This window comes from Phaethon aethereus (genome assembly GCF_964289735.1).
Source record: "Phaethon aethereus genome assembly, chromosome: 4".
Classification (NCBI taxonomy): domain Eukaryota; kingdom Metazoa; phylum Chordata; class Aves; order Phaethontiformes; family Phaethontidae; genus Phaethon; species Phaethon aethereus.
The window spans coordinates 62,628,917-62,646,067 of NC_138578.1; the positions used below are offsets into that span (position 1 = coordinate 62,628,917).

At 41.8% G+C, this 17,151-nt stretch overlaps 1 protein-coding gene across 5 annotated transcripts in view; it reads right to left on the bottom strand.

The window, feature by feature from the left end:
* PCDH7 (protocadherin 7) overlaps nucleotides 1-16,736 on the bottom strand; it is a gene marked incomplete at its 3' end in the record, with an annotated part of 296,658 nt that extends 279,922 nt beyond the window's left edge. For all 5 annotated transcript variants that reach the window (XM_081999438.1, XM_081999437.1, XM_081999434.1 and 2 more), the window contains exon 1: nucleotides 13,482-16,736. In XM_081999438.1, the coding sequence (XP_081855564.1) occupies nucleotides 13,482-16,658 (3,177 nt within the window). In that variant the 5' untranslated portion in view covers nucleotides 16,659-16,736. The remainder of the gene's footprint in view (nucleotides 1-13,481) is intronic.
* Nucleotides 16,737-17,151: the final 415 nt, after the last annotated feature.

Here is a 17,151-nt window from a genome sequence, read left to right on the forward strand (position 1 = left end):
ACAGAATATACCAAGCTCATAACGATAAATGCATGTTGTCATAATCTTTCACTGTCACGGTGTACTCCTGCCCTAACAGCATCCACTCTTGTAAAACAGAACTGCAATCAAAAAGTTCAAAATTAATAGCTGTGAAATCTCAAGCACTCATAAGCATGTGTTTTTATCACTTCCATGCTGTGCAGATTGGGTACTCTTGTTATTTATTACTTGTGACAACGAACAATTCCCACTTGCTTTAGTGAAAAAGTGAAGAGCTGTTTGCATAACTAGCAAGGTGAAAAAAAAGATTTCAGACTGTTGGAATCATTTCACAATGCGAACAATGTGAGCAAGAGCAATGTACACGGACCAGAAGACAGCTTTCTTTCAGTGGACTGTAATGTGCTGCCTACACTATGTGTTATTCTACCCTCTATGTATCCCTTCTTAAAGCGCTTCTTACGGTGTGTTCTGCATTTGTGAAAAGCCTGAAATGATGGAGTCTTGGTACAATACCAGGGCTCCTACGTACTCCAGTAGTCACCTTCATCACCATCACATTGGAAAAATGTGGATGTTTATTATGTCTTAATGCAGCAATCTGCATATGTGGTATGTGGTTAGTACGTGGTCTGCAACTGATCCAGTGAGTGCTCTGGGACCTGCATTTGTAAGAGCTAACCCACACACCGCCAAGCTAGAGTGAAGCACTAGTTCCTGCTTTAATTTGTCAGACACGTTCCCCTCCCCTCTGAGCCAAGCAGTAGAATATGTGATTTTACAGGTAAATACTTACTTCAATATCAACAGTACTTTATCTCCTGTAGAAGTGACTATTTTAAGAGGAGAAGCTAAAGAAAAAAGGATGACTATTATGTTTTCCTTGAGATTTTTCTTTTCTTAATTTCTTTTCAGAAATGAAACATGGAGATATTATCTCCAAACAGTTTATATTTCAAATTAAAAAGGAAAGGTTAAAGATAGTAACTGTAACGGTATTACAAAATGTCTCCATCTGATTTAATATTAACATACAGGAAAATCTATCATAGATCACGACAGCGAGTAAGATTTGCCTGTGGGCAGTACTATTATCAGCACACAATTAGTTGCAGATCGGAGACACTAGCCTTAGATCTGTTCTCATGCCAGTAATCTGTTTTCCTAGCTGATTGAAACCAACAGCTCTTGATGAAATGTTATTTATTTAGCTACAGACAATTTGATTAAATGTAAGGGTAACAATAACAAAACTAGTAATGCCCAATGTGACATGAAATTATGTAGGTCATATTTTAATTGAGACATTTCAGTGAAGAATATGAAGTTATGAAATGAAACAGGATATGTTACGTGAGAAGCTTTTATGGCAAAGTCATTTTCATTTGATTAAAAAAAAAACCCCACATTGTAAATGCTAAAAAGAAATCTTTTCTACTGGCAATTACTATAAACCCATCACAAAGTATGAATTCTTAGTCCTTAATGCTGAGTCTTTTAAATCCTTGGACCTATTTAATTTTTTTTTTCTTTTATACAGATGGATTTTCTTTTATCCTTAGTAATTTGCATCCATAGTAGATCATGAAGTCTTATAAATACATAAAGCCTTTTAGAAACATTTGATAGAGTGACATTTTAGCCAGTCCTTTCATATTTCTCTAACATTAATTCTCCAAGAAGGTTACTATATAATTTGAAGAGTTCAGTCACTTTATATATTTAATTAAGTACTAGTAAAGAAAAAATACATAAATTTAGCATTCAAGGTTCCTGTAAAGGTGCACTAATATTCAGTATTAGAATGTCTGGGATGAATTTTCAATTCAAGCAGTGTCTGAAGGGCCAATTGAATATAACATCCTCCAGTCCCCTTGAATGTCACATAAGTGATAGAATACTTCACAGTATAGTGAAACCAAAATCTTAATTTATTCAGCACAGAGGAATTTCATACTGTTGCTTATAATTTCCTCTGCACTAAAAAACAACCGAAAAGGTCCAGAATGCTATCAGCACTTCATAAATAAATATTTAAAGAACGACTGTTGCGCAAAAAAGACAGGACAAATTATAGAATTGTCCAGTGATCTCTGCAAAACACAGAACTGCAAAGGCAGTGCCGCTTTGCAGACAGTTACACAAGTTCCTTTCACTTCTAAACTAAATCCTTCTTGTGTATTTTTTTAAATTCATGTAAAAAAGCACATGAAAATACCGCAAGCAGTAATTTTTTTACTAACATACAATTCCACATATGGCCTTGGAGAATATAAACAGGAGGAGTTACCCTGCTGCACCAAGCTGTACTGGTTTTGTATCTGCCCAAGGGAGCTGCCAGCGTCAAGTCTGAACCTCCTGAATGAACCCACCCATTACATAAAACCACATCCTGGTGAAACACCTCCTGCACATTGGTGGTAGCTGTTTGTTATTCCTATAAAGTACTACTCCCATCTGCACTGTTGTTACATATTTCATATATGTTATTCTATTCTATTTGATATGTATATAGTAATAAATTGGGTAAAATGCAGGACCCAGGCTACGCGTTGTAATTTCTAGGAAAAATGCTCATAGTTGAAAGCCACCACAAAAATGGGTACTGCTCTATTGCACACCCATTGCTGTCACTTTTACTCATATGAATTAACACCTGCTCTAGAAATAGCTGAATTTTATTCATATTCAGAAACTTTCCATTAAAATAAAGTGATAGATTCAGACCCCTAAGTTGCAGGAAGCAGAATAAAACCATCAGTATATAGTCAGAGATGCCTGCTGAGTGAATTTCCTAAATCTACATGACAGATCTTACCCAAGATCTGGGCTGAAGTTCAGTGGCTGAGCACGTAGTGACCTGTATTAAGTAGACATTTCTAGTTTCCAGTGCAATTATTCCTTCTGTAAAATAACTTACATTACTTGAATATGAAACAAATACTTGTCTCTCAATGAAATCAATTACTGTCCTTCTGTAAACTTGTGCTGCAACTGGAACATAATTACATGCTCATTGAAAATAGCATTTTTCTGATTCACAGAATGATGGATATCCTCTCTCACTATCACTCAAGGCACACATTATGTCATTATAACCAATTTAGAACACATGGATGGAGATAAGGAAACCGATTCACCATTTCATTGCTCAAATTTTATGACAATGTAACTTCACTTAGAACAGGAGTGACATGATGGAGAATGAGACCAAATGTATGTTGAAACCAGCAGACATAAAAATTGTGAATGGTAAAGGTGGTAAAACAGGGACTTGACTTAAAATACCACTGTGAAAATGTTGGGGCCAAGTGAAGTTACTAATACTTTAATTTGCTTTTGGTTTATTACTTATATTTCTATTCTTGTCTTCCACCTTTAAGAAGCTAGCAAACTAGTGAAGGGTTTTCTCTTGTTAAATATAGTGCTTAAGAAAGGACTCCAAAATAAACAGATTTGCCTAAGCAAATGGCCAGATTTCATATGAGAGAAAAAGTTTTGCATTATAAAGTGTATATCAATTTTCAGGCCAAGTCTTCCTCGAAAGTATGCCTACAAGGGGTAACATACAACTCCACAAATAAACACCATGACCTATCAGGTAACTGAACAAAGGTAGTTTGCCATATATACTCTTGCTGTACCAGTAGTTTGAGTAAGAATGTGTTTAATACTAAAATCCTACTTTTTGAAATGTCATTAAAGCCACATCATTCCCAGAGCTTGTTACAAAAACAATTTTACATTTGGATGTAATATATGATGAACACCTACTCTGATATTTTGCAAATTATACATACATACATGCTGATAAGTTACATGTGGGAGATTTGATGCATAACATCCAAATTGATAAACTGGTCTTCTGTATCTACAATTTATTTTAATATAAAGCAGTCTCTGAATATTATATCACCTGATTTAACTTACAATGATTGATATTAGTTAAATTTGATTGACTTTTGTGGAACTACCTGTAGTTTCATCTAACATGAGATAAATATCAGCCTGAGCAGTCTGAAGATAAATGGAAATTCAACTAACTGCTGTCAGTATTGTTTCTGTGAAAACCGAAACAGGTTGTGTCAATACCAAAATAATTTGTTAACATAACATCAGTATATATGTGAATATATATTTTCACATGCACATCTATTAACAGGCATGTGTATGGTACACACATTTGAAAACTGTGCTTAAGTCCTTACTGGAAAAATAATTTTCAACCTTGACAAAATGCACTACGTCGCAGAGCACTTAATTTTATTTTAACTATTGTTTCTTTGGGTAAACCAAAGGATTTAGTGATTGCTTTTTTGTTTAGCCTTGGGCTGCAGCTACACAAGAGCGTCCCAGAAGACGCACAGGTCTTGCGGCACACACCCTGTCTGTGCAGCTCTGTGCAGGTATCTCAGCAACTTTAGGGTATCTAAAGTGACACTAGGATGCACATGTTTAGATAGCGGAATCACACCCAGAACACCATGACAGTCTGTGTAATGTCCTTTAGTTCATTTTTCAGCGTAACACTGAACTCAGAAATGCAATTCTACATCAAGTTGTATCCTTGTAAAAGCATTGTGCTGATAAAGGATATTTTACCCAAGGATAGGTCTCTGAGAATGTGTTAAAGCAGTTCTGCCTCACATGGGTTTGGTATCCAAAGGAAGTAGGGGCTAATTCTCATATTTTACACTGCTCCAGGGATGAAAAGTCCTTGACGTCTATACATGGATAGACAGAATAAATTATGGCAGCCCCTCACGCTTCTCTCTGAGAAGTGCTATCACAGAGAAAACATTTGGCACATACCAGAAAAGACACACGTTTCCTGGCCACAACCCCAGTCAAGAAACTACTTTTCAGGGATTTTATAGAGGATTCTCCAAAATCATTATGTGACCATGTAATGCAAGAATTTTTATCCTGTCAGGTGACAAATATTTTGTTACTTACAATGTAGTACGATTAAAGGAATTGATTCAGACAAGGCTGCAAGATAAAATTCTCTCTGAATTTTTGGCAGATGGAATCAGTATTTCTGTATTCTAATTCTACCACATATTCTGTGAGTGATTTTCAGCACGTCAGCTAGTACCTACCTTCTGTACCTAGTCTTAAAAAAATTACTCTACATTATCTGTAGATAATAAAAGATCCTATATCAAATACTTTGATAAATACTACTGTTATTATTAATACTCAAGAATGGTACTTGCATCACATTTCTTTCATTCAAGGATTACAAACTCAGCCATTATCATGTTTGATTCAGAACATAAAATATGTAACAAAATCTCATCTGACAGAATAACCTTTGCCTTTAAAAAATACACTCACACTTCTCAGTAGTTAATAAGATAAATTAAGTTTTGAAACACAAACATGATGCTTTTCTTCAGCTTCTAATAATTGTGTTATTTGTGATCCGCTCTGAATAAAATTAAACTATACTTTTGGGGTTATGCTGCAGCGTTTTACAAGCTAATGATTGCAAAAGAGCTGTATTACCTAAATGAGAAGATTGCTTGAGTGATATAAACAATAAAAAAAAGGAAGCACATCACTTTTACCTACATTTTGTTTTTAAATGTGACCAGAGTATTATTTCTGTTCAAACTTCGAAACACCAAAACTTTTAAGTTTTCCTATCTTCTCCTTCCATAAAGAAAAAATAATAATAAAGTGATTCTTCCACACTGCTTATATATATTACATATAAAAATTATTCCCTATTTTTAATAGAGTCAAAAGTTGCTCTTCATTGTAATTTTATAACTCTTGTCATTGAAAATGGGCACATAAGAGTGAGCAAATAACTCACGTTAAGCACAGTTCCACATAGCTGGACAACTCCAATGTGTGTCGCTGACACCGTTCAGGAGCTTGACTAACTGCTACTTCACATTTTGAGATCTTGACATCTGTTCATGAGCTGCTCTCAGTTAAATATTTATATAGGAAATTTCACTGAAATAAGAAATGAAGAAGTTTTAAATCCTCCTTTGTTGTCTTCTGCTGTTGTAAATCACATTTTAGATGCCCCAACTAACTTCAGTTACTGCAGGATTAGTGTGATATTTTATGTGTATGGAATACAGTAAGTCAGTCCTAGCTTTTTCATGATACGTGTATGTTCTCTTCCCTCTCCTTAGACATTTTTTCATAGAAGTCAAAACTCAAAAGGACCCTATCATTTCATCTTGTTTGCTTAATCAGACCTTAGATTCACAAATTATTTTTACTTACATTTAATTAAGGTTTAAAAATTTCAAACTGTACAACTTAGTACAAATAAGAAAAAACATGAAAAGATGGAGTATATAGGTGAATTTCATTTTTACTATTTACCTAGCAACATACATTTTATAGGATAGGAAGTTAACAAGGCTTGATAGGACTGGGTATTGTGAGATCAACTAAAGGAAAATAATTTAAAATATCTTTAATAACAGTATTTTAAAGGTTTTCTTTATTCTGCTACTGGGCCATGCAGTGTACACTGTTGGAATAACTTGAATTGCACAGTCCACATTACCAAAACACTTTTCATTAAATTACACAGTCAATAAACTTGACACACACCCATATGAATGTCGGAATTTTCTTTTACAATCTTGATTCAAAAACTGAAATAATTTGTATACAAAAATAATAATAATTAAAAATGTTCTTTTTATTCTGAATAATAGCTGCTTGTCTATTTTTTGTTGTTTTAATTATTGATTAAGATGAATATATAGTATATGCTAACAAAGTCCAAAATCTGATAACAGACATACAGCAAATCTACTCTTCTATGAAAGAAAAATCAGGGGAGAAAAATACAGAAATATCTTTGCCTGAGCACACAGTGAGATAAAAACACCTAAAAATGTAATAAATAAGAAAAATGGAGAACATAAATTTTCTGCATATTACATGCAACCTAAGACTGAAAAAAGAAAATTGTTCTGCAGCTTTAACAGTTTTTAAATATCTGTTGGAAGCAGATTTGCTTAAAAAACTTAAAAAAAAAAATAACCAGCCTGCTAAATACTGTACTGAATTGCTCATATGTCTGTATCAATATTTCCTGTATATATATACAAAGAAAATGAAAATTGTGTCCTGCTAAGATTAGTAATTAAATACTAAAATGTTCAGCAAATATAGTCAAGAGTTCACAGTGGTTGTGAAGGATTTAGTTAATTGACTCATAAGCACAATGCCAACTACTTCTGAAGTCTGTTGATTTTCTTTTATATTTTAATGCAAAACCAATTCAGTAAGTTTTACATCTCAAAGTAGTCCAGCAGATCACAACTATATAAACCTTCTAAAACTTCTGAAAGAAAATCCTTAAAGGAAAATGTGCCTGAAACTGCAGGACAGATATTTCTCTGAAATACAACTGACAGTCGGTCAAACTAGCAAATATCCCAAATACCAGAAAATAAGGCAAGTAAACATAACAAAAAAAAAAAAAGGAGAGAAAGAAGAAGAAACCTATGCAAAAATACACTGCTACAGTACAAAGACTGACAGAGTCAGCCAAACTGCTAACTATGGTTGTAACCCAGGTTCATATCAGTATACACAACGCCAGAGAGCTGAGTTGATAAATCAGATTCTACCCTTTTAAAGATGTTTCTTGCTACTCCTTGCCTATAATACTAGAGTTCTTTACGTATTCAGAGCATGAATCCTCCTTTACTCAGATCCTGTCCCTTTTGGCTCTGTATATCTCCTGGGAGTGCAGAATGATTCAGTGGTAACTTAGTCATTTGCACACTACAAGATTATTTTACTGAAAGGGAAAAAATAAAGGCTACACTTATCAGTGGAACACTTTGTGTTAAAGATAGATAATTAAAGCATAAACAATCCATCAATTTCATGTTTAATTAGCCCCTCTTCCATCATAATTTGTTACTGAAGGTCAAATGTGGGTCACTTTAAAAAAACAATTGTAAAGTATTTAATATAATGCAAATAGAGAACAGAAAGATGAAATATACTTCTGTACACTTTGCACCAAACAGTATTAAAGTTAAATGTATGAAAGAAATCACTAATGTATATGTTTATACCTAATGACAATGTTCCCATTTTTTCTCTACATTGCAATTAGTGTTCCCATAATATTGCTATTTTTACGATTATTATACTGTAGGACATTTGCTTAGCTGAAAGTGGTGAAAAACTTTACTCTTGCAAGTTACTTTGTGATTATAAAAAGCAGTCTTTGAGATAAGCCTCTGTGTGTATCTGTGTGTCTGTACATAAGCAAGAAAAAAGATGATGCTTTCCTGCATGGTTAGACTGATTGCCCCCTTAATGGATAAATTTTGGGGTCTATTAAGGCTGCTGGTTCTATGTGCATATTTATGAGGAAATTGGCCCATTTAGTTTATAGATACAATTCACATACATGATAACTAACTAGTCGAAATGCTTCTACATTGCAACAGACTGATTAAAGTTTGAAATGTTATGAAACAAATTAACTGGCTACTGTACAAAGTATTTTTTCAGAAATTAATTTCTACCTACTTTGCTTTCATGGAAATAAGACTTTACAGTAAATGCTAGTTTTGACTAATGTGTCAGTACACTCTGGTATGATAAACATTTTTCTTCATGAAACAGTACATTTCCAATGAGAAAATGCATAGGGATAATTTATAAAGGGTTACAGAATTGTCCAGGAAGCCAATAACCCAAGCAAAGAAATAATTCTGCTGAGAAATTCCTGTACTGGTTCTGCTAATTCTACCAATGGTGACTAATACTTCTTTAAAAACAAAAAACAAACAAACAAGAAAGAAAACCGACACCACCACAACTATAGTGTTTTAAGTAGTCAATTATCATTGATTGTTGAGCAGAGCAAGTAAAAAAGAAATGAAGAATATGAGGGCCAAAAAATGTAAACATATGAACAAGGTTTAAAAGGCCTGTTCTTCAAACAGTGGTTGTTAACATATTAATTCCATATTTGTGATTAAAAGTTTCAGTGAAATAAACCTGCTCATATGCCACTATTTTTCACAGTGAAACCAAGTGAAAAAAGCATCATGTATTATAAAGATATACCTGTAACTGGCATGAGAAAATAAATAATTATTACAATTACATTCTATGATTAAAGTTATGATTAAGGATGCAACCCTCCAAGCTGCTAAGTGATTCCTCTTAGGCACTGGGCTTTCTTTACCTTTGGCTCTTTCTGGAAGTTAGTAGTATCCGAGCTCCTCACAGGCAATGTGCAGCACCTGGAGGGTTCAGGTTTTAAATCTGTGATCCAGAAAAACACTTGCTTAAACTCATCCCCATTTAGCAAAACACTTCTGTACAGCTTTAACTTTTGGCAAGTGATTAAGACCTCTGAAATACTAAGTGATTTAAACATTTGTTTGCCATTAAGTAGATATGAATAGGAGAGAATTGATAAATGGGAGGGTAAAAGAAATTTCAGAGCAATACCATGCTGAAGAAGAGAAGAACAGGAGTCAAACTTGTGGAAGATCTTTGAAAAAGTGGCGGTGAAATGTCATAAGACTACTGAATATAGAAGTTAGTTCTAGACTTTATATAAAACACCTGATGTCAAGAAGGAGAAGAATTACAAATTGTTTGTAGTTTTCTCCACTGGAGTTCTCTTATACAGTACTGTATCAAACAAGATGTATTTGGGAACTCATGTAAGAAATTCAATGCATTACCTTAAAAAGGACGTATCAAATAGTCAGAATGAAAACAACTTGCATTCACTGGGGTGCACCAGTCGGTCACGTAAGTAGAGACTTTATTTCCTGACTGTTGTAGATATACAAAAGTATCAATTACATATTCTAATTACACTAATGGGAAATTAGTATTGCTCTCATCTCCAGTAACTTAGAGCAGGTATGTTCTGCTTACCCACTTATTTGTTCCAAAACTTTATAGACCTTCTAATGTCTCCTTAGAATAAAGGGAACTGCCAATGAGTAAATAAATGGAGCCTTAGAGATTTCAACTAGTCTCCCTGTCATGGTCACCTCAATATGCCACTGGTTCTATTTCACATGTACAGCTTAATCATGAAACAATCTGATATATACCACATCAGAACCCTTTATCTGCAACTGCTTCACATGTCTCTCTAAACAGTGTGCTGAATGAGTTCCACGAGGTCTGGGTGTTAAAAATCCTCACGTGTTTTGCCTGATAAACTGAGAAATGCTCCACTGTCAATGTTTGAGATGTGAAAAGTCTACATATTGTTTATGCAAATAAGTCTTAATGTCCCCACTATTATGCAAAAGTGTGAACAAAACTATATAAATGTCACTCAGCAACAAGCTGGCAAGTACCCATAGGAAGGTAGTAACAGAAGTTTTGTGCCTGATAGTCTCTCCTATAAAAGTCTGTTATTTAACACTACCTTTACTGTTTTCTTGGACAATTTCCTTAACTTATGTGCATGCTTTATAAGTGTGCAAATACTTTCTACATATTTTAAAATAAAAAGACAAGGTATTAGAATATTGGCTATAAACTACTTTAGGTAAACTAACTTTCATAACAAAGTAGGTATTTAGCACAGGAAAACTACTGACACTGGGAAATTGTTTTTGTAACAAACTAGATAATGGAGCAATTCAGCATGTACTTCTTTTGCTTTGATCATTGCAAGTTAAAGTGTAATAAAGTCATTTTCTTCTACTAAGAAGTCTTCTAATGTATTGCATATCAAAATATAACCTTGAAAAAACATTAAGTAATTCAAAACATATTTCTGTAATATAATATTAAAATGTTTTTAATCAAGCAAAATACTGATTTGTATGGTGTAATCCTGTGCTGGTTTTGGCTGACATAGAGTTAATTTTCTTCATAGTAGCTAGTATGGGGCTATGTTTTGGGTTTGTGCTGGAAACAGTGTTAGTCATACAGGAGATGTTTTCGATATTGCTGAGCAGTGCTTACACAGAGCCAAGGCCTTTTCTGCTCCTCATACCAACCCACCAGTTAGCAGGCTGCGGGTGCACAAGAAGCTGGGAGGGGACACAGCTGGGACAGCTGACTCTGACTGACCAAAGGGATATTCCATGCTATATGATGTCATGCTCACCCTGTGAAGCTGGAGGAAGAAGGAGAAAGGGGGGGACATTTGGAGTTACAGCATTTGTCTTCCCAAGTAACAGTTACGTGTGACGGAGCCCTGCTTCCCTGGAGGTGGCTGAACACCTGCCTGGTGGGGGAGTGGTGAATGAATTACTTGTTTAATTTTACTTGCGTGCGCGGCTTTTGCTTTACCTATTAAGCTGTCTTTATGTCAATGCACAAGTTTTCTCACTTTCACTCTTCTGATTCTCTCCCCCATCCCACTGCGGGCAGGGAGTGAGCGAGTGGCTGTGTGGTGCTTAGTTGCTGGCTGGGGTTAAACCACAACAAATCCTTTACCATTCCTACACTTAGCATTCAAGTCATTCTTTTACACTGAAATAAATTACACTTCAACAGTTTATAATTCACACGTGTAGATGAATTGCAGCAGAAAGAAAGAAGTATCTGATTAGCATGTATTCCACTGCTGCTTTTTTAGTCCAGCAGTCACTAAAGCAGCATAATCTACTCTATGCTTCGTAAGCCTTAGTAGGTGGAAGTTTAGGAACTTTCTTAGTACTTTGTATTTTATACAGGCTGCTCTGTATAAAATACAGATAACAAATGTTCCAGTTATTCAAACTGGAACTGTAAGGTACGCTCCAGCAGAGAGTCAATGAAATGTATCAGACAGAAACTACAGTCGTATGTTCTATAAATTTGTATCACTTGTAAAACAACATACACAAAAATACTGGCATATACTACATCGATCACAGTTTTTTTGGTGATCTGGGAAACTGAGTGGCTCATATAATTAATTTTCTTTTACAGTATTTTAAGTATTTCAGAACAGAATGCAAATACTGGCAACACATTATAAAACTTCAATTGTAGTAGACTAGCAGACGTTTCAAAGTATAAAAAAAAAGTCATAGTGTACCATATTTGCATGTTAGTAAGTTGAAAAGAAAGCATTTTTGTCAAACTAGTCAGAATCTCCCTGTTCCAGACTTGGCTCTGTATTTACATGAATCAGCATTCATTTATCTCTAGATTCTTGTGTAACATGCATTGTAGCTGAGGAAACATTCAGAATATTATCTTACATGGAAAGATGTAATGGAAATCACCAGGTGTTAAGTATCTCATTTTACCATGACCTAAAAAATACTCCCCCAAAGAAACGTGACCTCTGTTCAGGCTACATACGTGTCTTATAAAATAAACAAAACAGATGCTTTCACTCAGGACCTTGATTCTCCTCTGTGCTATCCCTATTTTATTTCAAGGACTGTAAAGAAGTCACTACCATGACCAGTTTTAGGCTGTCGGAGCTTCACTGAACTGATCTTCGCCAACACGGCCGAGACCAGAGCCAGTCACTTGTGGCACTCCTGAAGGCACAGCTCGCCCTGAGAGGTCTTACGGTAGTCACACTCTCTTTGCAGCAGCTGGGCTAGCAAATTAGGGCCTCTCATCTTGAATGAATGAATTTCATGTGATATATAAGAGGGGAGAGGGAGGGCAACGAAAATATGCTGGGGTGCGATTTTAAGTTCACTAACGTTTATGTGTATTCAGAGCAATTGATGCAATAAGTGCAATCTCTGTGGTGTAAATTAGACCCTAGATAGGCGTGGTAGATTATTAAAGCGTTTTGTTCCTAATGAACTACCCGGTAATCACAGCCATAAACGCTTCAGCGCGGCGGCTGTAAATCCACAGCAGCCTTGGGAAGAGGCAGGCAGGCAGCAACCCTCTTTCCCCAAAACACCTAGACACCGAGGCGAAACTTTCCTCCTCAGACGGAGCTCGTTGTCTCTAATGCTGGGAAAGCAGCTACGGCGGGGAAAGCGCCCGCGGCGAGAGGGTTCGGCCGCTGAAGGCGAGGCCGGGGGGGCGGCAGGACCGCGGGGGCTCCGCCGGGTGGGGGTTCCCGACCTTCCCACCCCAACCGCTGGGATTGGCTTGCGGGCGGGCGGGCGGCTGATAAAGGCATCTCAGGTTGCCTTACAGCTGGCTGTCCGGGCTGGCGACCAAGTCCCCGTCCCACTCCCCGCCCCCGCGGCCGGCTGCCGCTGCCGGGCGGTCCCGCCGGCGCCCCCGTCGGTGCGGCTGCACGGGCGGGCTGGTGGGCTGCCGGGTCTGAAAAGCGGAGGGAATGATAAAAACGATACTAATAAAGATTTCTGACTCTCCTTCCTGCGTGTCAGGTTCAAGAACCTGATTGCCTGCGGGGGTGGGGGCGGGGATACCAGGCTGAACGGGTCATTGAACCTGACGGTCGTGCCTGCTAGTGCCGGTGCGGGAGGCGGAGGGAGGCGGGCATCGCCGCTCCCCCACCCGGTGTGTGTGTGTGTTGTGCGTGCGCGTCGGGGGCTACGCGGGGGGTGCGCGGACGCAGGGCGCAGTGCTTTTACCTGCTTGCTGTACTTGTTGCTGGCCTGGCAGCTGTACTCGGAACAGTGGTCGGACCCGATGGAGATGTTGTCGCCGGCGCCCACGAAGGTGTTGGCCGGGGGCAGGTCCTGCACGGCCTGGTGCTTTTTGCCGGCGGTTGGGGACTGCGGGTGCAGCTGGACGGTGGGCAGTGGCGAGCTCGACTTGTAGTGCCTGGCCAGATCGGGGCTGCCCGGGCCACCGTTGACCGAGCGGTACCGCCCCATACCGGGGCTGTCTGAGAGCTTCTCGTTGACACTGTCATAGCGCTGGCCATTGGGCTTGGAAGCCTCCACAGTGACGATGCTGCTGTAGAGGGGCTGCTTGCCCTTCTTGCCTTTCTTGTCTTTCTTGGGCTTCTTGGCCTTGTCATGCTGCTGCGGGGTGAAGAAATCTTCGTGGTCCTTCTTGCCGGCCTCATAGCCGTGTTTGCCCTTGGAGCGGCAGTAGCGGGCCATGACCACCACCAGGATGAGGAGGATGACGGTCATGATGCCTGCGACCACGCCGATGACTATGCTAAGCCGCTGCTTGCTCAGCTCATAGCTGGGGTCACCAGCAATGTCCTGGGCCAGGGGCGTGTGGAGGCTGCGGGCCACCTGGCTCTCCACCACGGTGGCATTGGACAGGCTCTCATTAACGAAGACATGGAGCAGGGCAGTGGTGGACTGGGGAGGCTGCCCGCTGTCGTTCACCTGCACCACAAGGCGGTGCAGGCCATAGTGCTTGGGGGCCAGCTTACCCACCAGTGACACCACACCACTGGCCGGGTCGATCTCGAAGAGTTTGAAGGGGTTGCCCCCAACAATGCTGTAGTTGAGGTCGGCGTTGAGACCGGTGTCAGTGTCAGTGGCAACCACTGTGGCCACCACGGTGCGCATGTTGCTGGAGGGAGGCAGCACAGTGTAGGAGCTGTTACTGGGGAAGGTGACCGTGGGCGCATTGTCATTCTCATCCATCACGAAGAGGGACACGGTGGCGGTGGCAGAACGCGGCGGCTCACCTCCATCCACTGCCTTCACCTTAAAAGTGTAGCTGGTCTGCTGCTCCCGGTCGAAAGAGACAGTGGAGAAAATGGTTCCAGTGTCATTCTCAATGGAGAAGATGCCGGCTGCCTGGTCGTGGTCACCAGGCTGGATGGAGAGGCTGAGCTCAGCATTGCGGCCCTTGTCGAAGTCCATCACGGTCACCATGCCCACGGGGCTGTTGGGCTGCAGGTTCTCCTTAACGTAGAAAGTGAACACGTCCTGCATGAAGCGTGGCTCATTGTCATTACGATCCGCCACCCGCACCACCACCATGGTGGAGCCCTGCAGCGATGGCACCCCCTTGTCCCGGGCTGTCACCTGGAACTCGTAGGTGTCGCGTTGCTCGCGGTCCAGCACTGCCTGCACTGACACGTCGCCAGAGTCAGGATCGATGTTGAAAATGCCGCCCGATGCCTCCGAGGAGAGGGGTGAGGCCTCCAGGGAGTAGGTGATCTCGGCATTCTTGCCACTGTCTGCATCTGTGGCAACCACCGTGGCTACCCTCTCGCCAGGCAAGTTGTTCTCCGGGAAGGAGACCTCTAGCACGGCCTGGCTGAACACAGGAGGGTTGTCATTTGTGTCCCCGACCCGCACCAGCAAGGAGTTGTTGCTGGACAAGCTGGGGCTGCCCGAGTCCACAGCCACGATCACCACATTGTAATCGCGGACAGCCTCGTAGTCCAGAGGGGCTGAAGTGTGGAGAAAATATTTGCGCTTGTTCTGTGGCTCCCCTTCACCTTCGCTGGCTGGCTTGAGCTGGAAGGGCACGTCACCCACCACGGTGCAGGTCACCACGCCATTTTCGCCTTGGTCCCGGTCTGACACCTGCACCAGGGCAATGGGAGTATCCACCAGTACGTCCTCTGCCACGCTAGCTACCCCATCCCGGAGTGGGATGCGCCCAATTTTCCGGATGTCGATGGTGGGCACATTGTCATTCTCATCACGGATGTTCAGCACGACCGTGGCCTTGTCTGTCTTGGGGGGCTGGCCTCGATCTCGGGCCATGACTGTGAAACGAAGCTGGTTCACCTCCTCCCGGTCGATGCGGTGCAAGACGCTGAGCCAGCCAGAGGTCTCATCCAGCCGCAGCAGGCGCCTGACGGATTCGGTGGCCGCCCCAAAGACGTACTCGATCTGCCCGTTCACCCCCACGTCCAGGTCGGCAGCTCGCAGCTGCAGGATGGGGGTCCCGGGGCTGCTGTTCTCCGCCAGGTCTGCTTCGTAGACGCTCTTCTCGAAGCGGGGACTGTTGTCGTTCACGTCGGTGATCAGCACCCTCAGGATAGCCTGCGAGGACCGCGCCGGGTCGCCGCCGTCCCGCACGCGGAGGCTGAGCTCGTAGGAGTCCCGCTGCTCCCGATCCAGCGCCCCCTTGACGATCAGCTGCGGCTGCTTCTCCCCGTCGAGGGTGTCGGCCACCTGCAGCTCGAAGACGCTGCTGCGGGCCGCCGCGTCCGCCTCCTGCCGCCGCTTGCTACCGCCGGGGTAGAGGGCGCTCTCGGAGGCCGCCGAGGCCGAGCTTCCCCCGCCTCCGCCGCGGCGGCCGCCGTCCCCGCCGGGCTCCTGCAGCAGTTCGTAGCGCTCGATGCCGTTGCGGCCGAAGTCCCTGTCGGTGGCGGTGGGGAGCAGGTAGAGGGTCCCGACGGGCCGGTTCTCCTCCACGGTAAGCGTGAGGACAGGGGAAGGGAAGGTGGGGGTGTTGTCGTTGATGTCCAGGATGATGACCCGGCCCTCGAAGAGGTCCACCCAGCTCTGCGAGGGGCCGATGACGGACACCTCGAAGTCCAGAAAGCACTCGTTCTCGTCGAAGATCATCTGGCACTGCGGCAGCTTCTCGCGGTCGATGCGCCGCTCCGTGGTGCTCAACTCCCCGGTCATGTTATCGATCTTGAGATAGTCGGAGCCCGATTCCAGGCTGAATGTCACCTCTCCGGAGCCCGTCACGATTCCCAGATCGGAAGCCACGTTGCCGATGCGGATGTCGGCGGGTCCCTCCTCGGCCAGCCGGTACCTCAGGAGCTGTTTCGCCGCTGCCAGGCTGACCCAGAGCGGCGGAGGCAGCAGGAGCAAAAAGCAGCAAGAGCAGCAGCAATGCACAAAACCAAGGAGAGTCTGCATCTTCCTCATCTTCCTTGCACCGACCCCCCCACCTCCTTTCACTCCCACCTGCCCCCCACTAAACTCCCCTGTTAAGCCAACAGAGAGGCTGAGCGGCTGGATGATCAATTATAAAATCCTTCTGTTCCTGGAAACTTATCGTCTCATAACTGGTGCAATTGGTGGTCAAAACCCTGCTGCTGGCTCCTCTCCCTGCCTTCCAGTTGCGATATACTTACAGTTCACGGGACAGTGTATTTTGCTTTTTAAAGATTCATCTCGGTAGATAGGATGGGATTTTCCTCCTCCTCCCCCTTCGCCTCCTCCTCTCTGATTTTACTGTAATCACTTTGCAAGATTTGCAATAAAAGCAGGAAGAGCACTGTGCGATTCGAAGCCCCCCAGGTCGTCTTCTTCGACTAGAGTTAACTACAATTCACACACACTCTCTCTCTTTTCTCTCTGTCTCTCAGCCGTTTACGACCAAGGCATTAGCTTTATCCTTCCCCCTCTCTGCACACAC